Source organism: Chroicocephalus ridibundus, chromosome 2 (genome assembly GCF_963924245.1).
Source record: "Chroicocephalus ridibundus chromosome 2, bChrRid1.1, whole genome shotgun sequence".
NCBI lineage: Eukaryota > Metazoa > Chordata > Aves > Charadriiformes > Laridae > Chroicocephalus > Chroicocephalus ridibundus.
Genome location: NC_086285.1, coordinates 168,377,254 through 168,387,173, shown reverse-complemented (window position 1 = coordinate 168,387,173; position 9,920 = coordinate 168,377,254). Strand labels below are relative to the sequence as shown.

General features: G+C 61.9%; 1 protein-coding gene across 3 annotated transcripts; it reads left to right on the top strand.

The window, feature by feature from the left end:
• The first annotated feature begins 1,801 nt into the window (after positions 1-1,801).
• On the top strand, positions 1,802-9,808 carry NAPRT (nicotinate phosphoribosyltransferase). Of its 3 annotated transcripts, none has more exons than XM_063327668.1 (13): positions 1,805-2,263; positions 3,608-3,735; positions 3,830-3,912; positions 4,113-4,243; positions 4,327-4,442; positions 4,548-4,741; positions 5,930-6,070; positions 6,229-6,313; positions 6,588-6,668; positions 7,933-8,035; positions 8,154-8,311; positions 8,585-8,692; positions 8,864-9,808. In XM_063327668.1, exons 1-13 carry the CDS (start codon positions 1,867-1,869, stop codon positions 8,921-8,923), a joined length of 1,785 nt encoding a protein of 594 aa, XP_063183738.1. In that variant the 5' UTR covers positions 1,805-1,866; the 3' UTR covers positions 8,924-9,808. The 3 variants fall into 3 exon arrangements, 2 of the variants coding, with proteins under 2 accessions (XP_063183738.1, XP_063183739.1); XM_063327669.1 differs by having other exon boundaries at positions 2,175-2,263; positions 3,427-3,735; XR_010070088.1 differs by lacking the exon at positions 8,154-8,311 and having other exon boundaries at positions 1,802-2,263; positions 8,864-8,905.
• The last annotated feature ends 112 nt before the right edge of the window (positions 9,809-9,920 follow it).

Sequence of the window (9,920 nt, the reverse complement as noted above, 5' to 3'; positions counted from 1 at the left end):
GTGCAGCTTGGATGATGTTTTTCTCGGCCAAGTGCAACTTCTGCAGAGTGATGTCGTGAGACTCCAGGGATATTTCCCTTCCTTGTCACCTTTGTAAAAGGAAAAAGGCCTTGAGACAGGAGGTGACCTACGTTTCTGGGTTGGAATTGAAGGTCTGAGGGGCCTCCTGTTTGAGTAGCCCATGCTAAGAGTGGTTGCACTCACCTTTTTCCCAAGGGTAGAGGCATCAGTCAGGCTTTATTTAAAAAAAAAAAAAAAAAAAAAAAAACCCAAACAAACCACAAACTGAGATAAATCACCAGGAACTGCCACCATTGCTGGTTTGGGGCTGAATTTCCTCCCTCATTTCCCCTGGCTGCTCTTGATATCCTTCATGGGTTGCTTCAGCCCATCATTTGGCTCGTTAGGAGCTGAGGGTGGAAAGGGGAGGTGGCATCTCTGACTGTAGGCAAACGAGGTGCGTGGCAGTGCCAGAGTCCAAGGTCCAGGTGCAAAGTCCTGGGCCCCCTGTGCTTGTTGTTGGGGTGCGAGGTGCCTGGTGCTGGGGGCCTGCACCGTGTCCCCTGCGGCTGGGACTCCTTGTGTGTGGTGTGCTGTCACCCCCAGGGCCCTGCCAGCCTAGTGCTGGGAGGTGCCTGGTGGCCTGTGTCCCTCCTGTCCCTGGTGCTGGCGCTGCTGGGTCTGCAGTGTCCCATAAGCCTGGTCCCAGGTGCTGCTGCCACCAGTGCCCTGTGTCCCCCATGTGCTGCCATTCCTGGTGTCCCCTGTCCCTTACACCACCCTTCCGCATGCCCAGTGTCCTGTGTGTTCCTCTCCTGGTATGGCCCCTGTCCCCCTTAAGCCAAGTGTCCCATGTGCCCTGTGCTGCCATCCCCAGTGTCCCTAGTGCTGGGGATGCTGGGTGTCCTGTGTGCCTGGGCCTGCCTGTTGTCCCATGTACCCAGTGTCCTGCTTGCCTGGTGTCCCATGTGCTGCCATTCCCCGGTGCCTGGTGCTGGCACAGCTGGGGCTGTGTGTGCCCGGTGCTGGGTGTGCAGTGTCCCATGTGCTGCTGTGCCCTGAGTGCTGCCATCCCTGGTGTCCTGTGTCCCCTGTGTGCTGCCATCGCTGGTTCCCTGTGTCATCTGCATGATGCTGTATGCGATGCCCTCTGTGTCCTGTGTCCCCTGGGTGCTGCCATCTCCAGCACCATGTGTCCCCTGTGTACTGCCATCCCTGGTGTCCTGTGCCCTGTATCCCCTGTGTGATGCCATTCCTGGGGTCCCATGTCCCCCGTGTGCTGCCATCCCCGGTGCCATATGTGCCCTGTGTGCTGCCGCCATCCCTGGTGCCATGTGTGCCCTGTGTGCTGCCATCCCCGGTGCCATGTGTGCCCTGTGTGCTGCCATGTCCTGGTGCCCTGTGCCCCCCATGTGATGTCCCGTGTCCCCTGTGTGCTGCTATCCCGGGTGTCCTGTGTCCCCCGGGTGCTGCCATCTCTGGTGTCCTGTGCCCTGTGTGTCCCCTGTGTCCCGTGTCGCCTGGGTGCTGCCATCCCCGGTGCCATGTGTGCCATGTGTGCAGCCATTCCTGGTGCCCTGTGTCCCACGCGTGCTGCTATCCCTGGGGCCCTGTGTCCTCCACGTGCTGCCATCCCTGTGTGTCCTGTGTCCCCTGTGTGGCGCCATCCCCAGTGTCCTGTGTCCCCTGTGTGCTGCCATCCCTGGTGTCCTGTGTCCCGTGTCCCCTGGGTGCTGCCATCCCCGGTGTCCCGTGTCCCCTGGGTGCTGCCATCGCTGGTGTCCTGTGCCCTGTGTGTCCCCCGTGTGCTGCCATCCCCGTGTGCCCCATGTCCTGCCATCCCCGGTGTCCCGTGTCCCCTGCGTGATGCCCTCCCCTGTGTCCCCCGTGTGCCGCCGTCCCCCGCTGTCTCCTTGTCCCTTCTGTGCTGCCGTCTCCGGTGTCCCTCGTCCCTGTGTCCCCCCCCATCCCGTGTCCCCGTCTGCCCCTCCTTGTCTCACCCGTGTCCCCGTCCCTCCCCCGCGGTCTCCCGTCCCCGTCCCGCCCCGTGCTCCCAGGCTGCCCCGCGGTGGGGCCATGGCGCCTCTGGCCGACCTCTACCAGCTCACCATGGCCTACGGGCACTGGCGGGCCGGCCGCCACCGCGTCCCCGCCGCCGCCGAGCTCTTCTTCCGCCGCGGGCCCTTCGGCGGGGCCCTGGCCCTGGCCGCCGGCCTGGCCGAGGGGCTGCGCGGCCTCCGCGCCTTCCGCTTCTCCGCCGCCGGTGCGTGGGGACCCGGGGAGGGGGAGAGGGACAGACCTCGGGGGGGGATTTTGGGAACAGGGGAACCCCTCATGGGGGCCTGCTGGGGGTGGGGACAGCCCTCGGGGGGACAGGGACAGTGGGACCAGGGGTGGGGGGCACAGGGCCGTCCTTCAGAGGGACCTGAGGGACAAGGGGACCCCTCAGAAGGACATGAGGGACAGGGGACCTGGGGGTGGGGGGGGAGAAGGACAGACCTCCGGGGGGGGGGGTTGGGGACAGGGGAACCCCTCATGGGTGCCTGCTGGGGACAGGGACAGCCCTTGGGGGGAGCTGGGTGCAGGGTGGGGGGGAACAGGGGACCTGTGGAGGGGAGAGGGACAGACCTCGCTGGGGCTTGGGGACAGGGGAACCCCTCATGGGGGCCTGCTGGGGACAGGGACAGCCCTCAGGGGGACAGGGACAAGGGGTCTGGGAGTGAGTGGGACAGGGACTTCCTTCAGGGGGACTGGGGCCAGGGAAGCCCCTCAAGGGGACTTAAGGGGGACAGGGACATCCCTCAGAAGGACCTGGGGCACAAGGGGACCAGGACGTTCCTCAGAGGGATCTGAGAGACAGGGGGATCCCATGGGCCAGGGAGGTCCCTCAGAGTGACAGGGACAGCCCACAGAGGGACCTGAGGAACAGGGGGGACCTGGGGGACAGGGGGCCTGGAGTAGGGGAAGAGGGACGGACCTTGGTGGGGCTTGGGGACAGGGACAGCCCTAGGGGGCACTTGAGGGGGACAGGAACATCCGTCAGAGGGACCTGAGGAACAGGCGGAACCCTTCAGGGGAACCTGCAGGGGACAGGGACATCCTTAAGAGGGATTTGGGAGGCAGGAGGACCTGGGAGGGATGGGGGGACTTGTGGCAGGGGTGCGGGGACATCCCTCAGAGGGACCTGAGGGGCAAGGGGACCTGGCGGGGAGGGGGACATCCCTCAGGGGGACCTGAAGAATAGGGGGACTCTTCAAGGGGATTTGGTGGGGACAGGAACATCTTCAGGGGAACCTGGAAGGACAGGGAAGGCTAAAGAGGGACAGGGGCACTTGGGAGGGGACATGGACATTGCTCAGAGTGACCTGGGGGACAGGGGGATGGACATGGACAGCCCTTAGGAAAACTTGGGGGGACACTCTCCAGCAGGACAGTCTTCCCATGGACAGTCCCTCAGAGGGAACGTGGGGGCCCCATGGTGCTCTCCAGTGGTTGGGGACACCCCTGCCTACCAGCTGTCACCTGCCCCGGCCATGGTGGGGGTTCCAGCCTGACTGTGGCTTGGGGGACAACCCGCCCCGGTGTCCTCTGAGCTCTGTCCCCGCAGACGTCGCCTACCTGCGCTCCGTCCTGCCCAGCACCACAGAGGACGCCTTCTTCGATTACCTGGCCACCCTGGACGCCTCGGAGGTGACAGTGTCTGCCATGCCGGAGGGCTCCGTCGTCTTCGCCAGGGTGGGACACACTCAGCCCCTCCCCGGGATTTGGGGACATCAGCTCCTGTATCCCCAGGGAGGACGGGGACGTCACCCTCTGTCTCTCCCCGCAGGTCCCGTTCCTGCAGGTGAAGGGTCCGCTGCTGGTGGTGCAGCTACTGGAGACCACGTTGCTGTGCCTGGTCAACTACGCCAGGTAGGGACACATCCTGCTCTGGTCCCCCAGGTATTGGGGACAACGTCCCTCTCTGCTGTGCCAACGCCTCTGAGTCCCGCTGTGGTCCCTGTCACGTCCCTGTGTCGAGCAAAGAGGGTCCTGGAGCTCCCCAACCCTTGGCCGTGCGCTGGCTCCACGTTCAGCCTGGCTTGGTGTCACCTGTCCTTTCCTCTCCACAGCCTGGTAGCCACCAACGCCGCCCGCTTCCGACTCCTTGCCGGTCCGGACATGAAGCTGATGGAGATTGGGCTCCGTCGCGCTCAGGGGCCAGACGGTGCCCTTTCGGCCTCCAAGTACTCCTACATCGGGGGTGAGTGCTGCCCCGCGGCGCCCCACAGCGCTGCGGCCACGCCATCACCCGTGTGTCCCCTCCTCCTCCGTCCCTCCTCGTAGGCTTCGACTACACCAGCAACATCCTGGCGGGGAAACTCTACGGCATCCCGGTGTGCGGCACCATCGCCCACTCCTTCATCATGTCCTTCACCTCGCTGGAGGAGGTGCAGCCCCGGGTGAGCATCGCCGTGGGATGGGGATGAGGATGGACCCGTCACCACGCTCCCGGCGCGGTGGAGGATGTCACGGGGGTTTGCAATGCCCGTGTCCCCCTGCGGCAGGAGCTGTCACCTCTGGCAGGAGGAGAACCAGTGGATCTGCCGGGCCTGGCCGAGCGGTGGCTGCAGAGGGTGTGCGAGCTGCTGCGGACCCCCCCGGAGAAGGCGAACCAGGGCGAGCTGGCCGCCTTCGTGTCCTACGCCGCCACCTTCCCACGGGACTTCCAGGGGCTGCTGGACACCTACTGCGTCAGGAGGTGAGGCCGCTGAGCGGGCGTTAACGATTTGAGGAACCCACAACAATTTATTGTCGTTCAGACAATTATTCTCCCTGCCCAGGAAGGGGAACTGGGAAAAAAACAAGGAAATCCGAGCTGAATGCTCGGGGACCCCTTTCCTGAGGTGGATCAATTTTTCCCCCTGGCATGGTGAAAGGTGTCACCTTGTGCTCGTGTGACTAGCCGTGTCCCATGGCGCCCCTCCCAGCTGGGTGAGTCCCAGCATCTCCTCATCCCTCCCGGGGCTTTCCCATCTCCAAAATCCCTCTCCCACCAGTGACTCCAGTCCTGGTGCTATTCCCTCCTCCTCCACGATGCAGGATGCCCTGTGTTACGGTTTGGGAAACCCACAACGATTTATTGTCATTTAGACAATTATTCTATCACTCGACGACCCCTCCCCACCCGGGAAGGGGAATCGGGGAAAAACAAGGCAACCCCAGGGTTGAAATATAAACAGATTTAATAGGATAAGACTAAATAATTAACATCAATGACACTAAAGAGACAATATTGATCCCAATACCAGTATAAGATATACAGGGATTATACTCAGCCAGTTCTACCAGTAGGAAGCTGTGCGCTCCCACAGCAAATGCCGGACACTGCGGCTTCGGGAGGAAGGGAAGGGCTCCGGGCTCCGGCACCGGGGCAAGGAGTTCTCAGGATCACAGCCATCAAGGGAGAGAGAGAGAGAAACTCCTCAGCAAACTTCCTAATTTCTATTGAATGTGTCGTTCGTGGTGTGAAATAATCCTGGTGGCAACTTGGGTGAAGTGCCTGGGTCTCGCCGCTCCTCATCCCTGCACCTGGTGAGCTCAAAAACACCGAGACCTTGAAACTCGTACACCAGAGCTGGCGATAAAGTAAATATTTTCACAAATTCAGACACTAGAGTCTTCTAAAAGTGCGGTTTTCCCAAGCATTAGAAGAAAAATGAAGTCCCGTGTTGCTCAAAACCAGGGCAGTGGGATAGCTTTGCCACCGTGGCAGAGGGGACGGATGCATCCCTCCTTGCTTGGTGGCCTCGAAGGAGGGACATTTCCAGCTGGCAGCGTCGCCGTGCTTCGCTGTTGCTTGCTGGATGCAGGGCTTGGACCTGGATCTGCCCTGGGTCCCTGTCCCACCAGGCAAAGGCACGTTAACCCTCTCCTTGCCCTGTCCCAGGAGCGGCTTGCCCAACTTCTGTGCGGTGGCGCTGGCCCTGCACCAGCTGGGCTACCGGGCCATCGGGGTGCGGCTGGACAGCGGGGACCTGGCCCAACAGTCCAAGGAGATCCGCCGAGTGCTCCGAGCCTGCGGTGCTCAGTGAGTCCCCCCCACCGAGCCGCGGTCGGCTGCCACCAGTCCCCGGCTTCCCCACTTTGGGGACCTCGTCCTGCCAGGGCACCCTGAGTTGGGTGCTGCAAGCAGAGCCAGGTGTCCCCCCCTGCAAACCCTGTGTCACCTCCCTCGCCCTTTGCCAGCTTCCAGGTGCCCTGGTTTGAGACCATCCCCATCGCCGTCAGCAACGACATCAGCGAGCAGAGCCTGGAGGAGTTCAGCCGGGAGGTGAGGAAGCTGCTGGTGGGGCTGGGACGTCACCTTGGCTTTCGCTGGCGCCGCTGGGGTTTGTGGGGGGTGGGGGGTGGCCATGAGCGTCACCTTGGGCTTTCTCCCTGGGTGAGAACGGAGGAGAGATGCTGGACTTGTGGGTGGGATGGATGGACAGGAACCTTCAGGTGGAGCATCCTCTGACCTGCCCCGTGGCTCTGGTTTTGGTATGGGCTTAAAAACCAGCGGGAGGGTTGGTCTGTTGATGGCCCCGTCTTCTCTGCCACACTAGGGGAGTGAGATCAACGTGATCGGCGTTGGGACGAACCTGGTGACGTGTCCCCTGCAGCCGTCGCTGGGCTGCGTTTACAAGGTAGGGGTGGCAGCTCTTTGCCCTGCTTGGCTCCTGGGGTGTGGGGGCGCCCTGGCTTCTCCCAGGCTTGGCACGGCTGGGGACAAGTAGGGAAGGGGACACTGCTGTGAGGTCAACTTCATCACATCACAGAATGGGTTGGGTTGGAAGGGACCTTTAAAGGCCATCGAGTCCAACCCCCCTGCCCCGGGCAGGGACACCTCCCACCAGACCAGGTTGCCCCAAGCCCCGTCCAACCTGGCCTTGAACCCCTCCAGGGATGGGGCAGCCACAGCTTCTCTGGGCAACCTGGGCCAGGGGCTCACCACCCTCACACCAAAGAATTTCCTCCTCAGATCTCATCTAAATATCCCTTTTCCAGTTTACAAGTGTTCCCCCTCGTCCCGTGGCTCCCCTCCCTGCTCCAGAGTCCCTCCCCAGCTTTCACGGAGCCCCTTGAGGGCCTGGAAGGGGCTGGAAGGTCTCCCCGGAGCCTTCTCTTCTCCAGGCTGAACCCCCCCAGTTCTCTCAGCCTGTCCTCCCAGCAGAGGGGCTCCAGCCCTCCCGGCATCTCTGGGGCCTCCTCTGGCCCCGCTCCGACACCTCCATGTCCTTCTGCTGTTGGTGGCCCCAGAACTGGAGGCAGCACTGCAGGGGGGTCTCCCCCAAGCGGAGCAGAGGGGCAGAATCCCCCGCCTCGCCCTGCTGCCCACGCTGCCCAGGGTGCAGGGGACTTTCTGGGCTGCCAGCGCATGGTGCCGGCTCATGGACAGCTTATCCCCCCCTCCCCAGCACCCCCAAGCCCTTCTCAGCAGGGCTGCTCTCCGTCCCTCCATCCCCAGCCTGTGCTGAGGCCGGGGGTTGCCCCTACCCAGGTGCAGGACCCTGCACTTGTCCTTGTTGACCTTCATGAGGTTCCCATGGGCCCGCTTCTCCAGCCTGTCCAGGTCCCTCTGGATGACATCCTGTCCCTTGGACATGTCAGCCACACCACTCATCTTGGTGTCATCTGCAGATTTGCGGAGGGTGCACTCAATCTCACCATCTCTGTCCTCCTCCTTGGAAATAATGGTCACGAGACCACTGTAACAAGAAGCTTGCAGGCAGGATGTCCCACTTTGGGGTGATTTCAGGGTTTTTTTATGATTTATTCAGCTGGTTTGCATCAGCAGCCTCCCTAGCATGCATAGAGGACACACAGCTTGGTACAGTCTTCAGCACCAGCATGAGCTGGCGTGTGTGACAAAAATAAGGTGACCATCTCCATAACCTCCTTCTCTTACAGCTGGTGGAGGTCAACGGCTCCCCATGCCTGAAGCTCACAGAAGATGAGGAGAAGATGACGATCCCAGGGACTAAGACCATCTATCGGCTCTATGATGCTGCTGGTGAGTTGGGATGCTCTTGCCCTGGTGCTGCCCCGTTGACGTGTGTTCCCCTCCTGCTCCATAACCCTGTCCCCAGTGTCCCTTGCACCCGCTGGCTCCTAACCTGGCACCCCTGCAGGTCACCCCTTCATGGACCTCATGGCCCTGGAGGAGGAGCCCTCGCCCAGTGTGGGGCAGGAGCTGGCAGTCCGTGTCCTGGGACAACTTGGTGAGACCAGTAAGGTCGTACCCACCACCGTGGAGCCCCTCCATCGCACGTACTTCAGAGATGGCCAGGTCAGGGCTGGCTCTGCCTTCTGGTGCTGGGGTGTCCTCCCCAACGTTGGGTGAAGGACCAAGTTGGGTGGTCATGTCTTGGCAGTAACGGCATAATCAAAGGATTAAACCCCAGCATTTTCTTGTGTCCAAGATGTCCCCTGTCTCAACAACCCAGGTGCCACCCTGGACACAGTGGCATCAGAGTCCAGCTTGGAGCTGGCTCACTGGGTGGAATTGGGGTTGGGTGGCTGGCTCCCAACACAGACATGGTCACCCATCTCCATCCCACAGGTGTGTGAGCCCCTGCCCAGCCTGCCGGAGGTGAGGAGCCACGCGCAGGCATCCCTCAACCTGCTCAGCCCCGCTCACCGCCGGCTCCACCAGCCACAGCCCTACCCGGTACGTCCGCCACGTGCTGTCACCATCGGGTGACACACCTGGGAACCCTGCCTGGCCTCAGTGGCCCGGGCAAAGCCCACCACGGAGCTGCAGCGGTGGGTGGATACAGGACACGGGGCTGCAGTCCCCTCGGGGACTCTTGCTCATTGTCCCCTCTTGCTCTTGTGCCAGGTGGCTGTGTCGGAGAGGCTGCACGGCCTCCTCACCAAGCTGCGGCAGGCCAGCCAGTGACAGCGTCCCCGCTTGTCCCCCGCGCTCCCCACACCGGGCACAGCCCCCGCCTGGGACCAGCTCTTCCTCTGCGCTCTTTTGAAGACCAGGTGACTAATTGGGAATCAATGGTTCTAATGACATTGCGGCTGCGTGGTGCTGATCTGAGGACCCTGCAGGAACTGGAAATGCTCCCCGGGGTCCCAGTAGCAAAGCCAGGCACAGAGGGACGGGGCAGGCGGAGCTGGGAGGCAGCTGTTCCCACATCCTCTGGAAGTGACGGCCCTTCCCTGCCTTCCTTGGTGGCCCTGCCAGCCCTGCATCTTCTGCTGTGGCAGTGCTGCCCACCTCAGTGGCCCTCCCAAACTCTGTGCCTTCTGCTGTGGCAGCTCTGCCCGCCTCGGTGGCCCTGCCAGCCCTGTGCCTTCTGCTGTGGCAGCTCTGCCCAGCGTGGTGGCCCTGCCAGCCCTATGTCTCCTGCTGTGGCAGCTCTGCCCAGCGTGGTGGCCCTGCCAGCCCTGTGCCTTCTGCTGTGGCAGCCCATGCTGAAGCTCCTCGGTGGCACTAGAGACCAAGACTTGAGTGCACAAGAGGGAGTCCTACCATGGGAAGGGCCAGCTCGTCCCCCAACCCCCAGGCCATCCATGGCAGATGCACTTTGCCCTTCCTCTTCTAGGCTTTGGCTCTGTGGCCACGTTTCATCTCTTTCCAGTTTGTACCCAGTCCCTGGGCCGTGGAGCCCAGCTCCAGGTTGATGCTGGTTCCAGGTTGACCCCGGCTCCAGGTTGACGCCTGCTCTCTCTAACCTGATGTTCCTAGAGGAAGCGTGGCTCTAATCCCCGCAATGAACTGTGTCCTAAGCAAAAAATGAAATAAAGGCCTTTACCCACTATGGCTACGGCCACATGGTGTGGCTGCTCTGGTCCTTCAAAACACTCGTTGCCTTGAGCTTGAACATTTAATTCCATGTCCTTCACTTCATGGTTTATGACTGAATAAAGCTGGAATAAAAAACAAG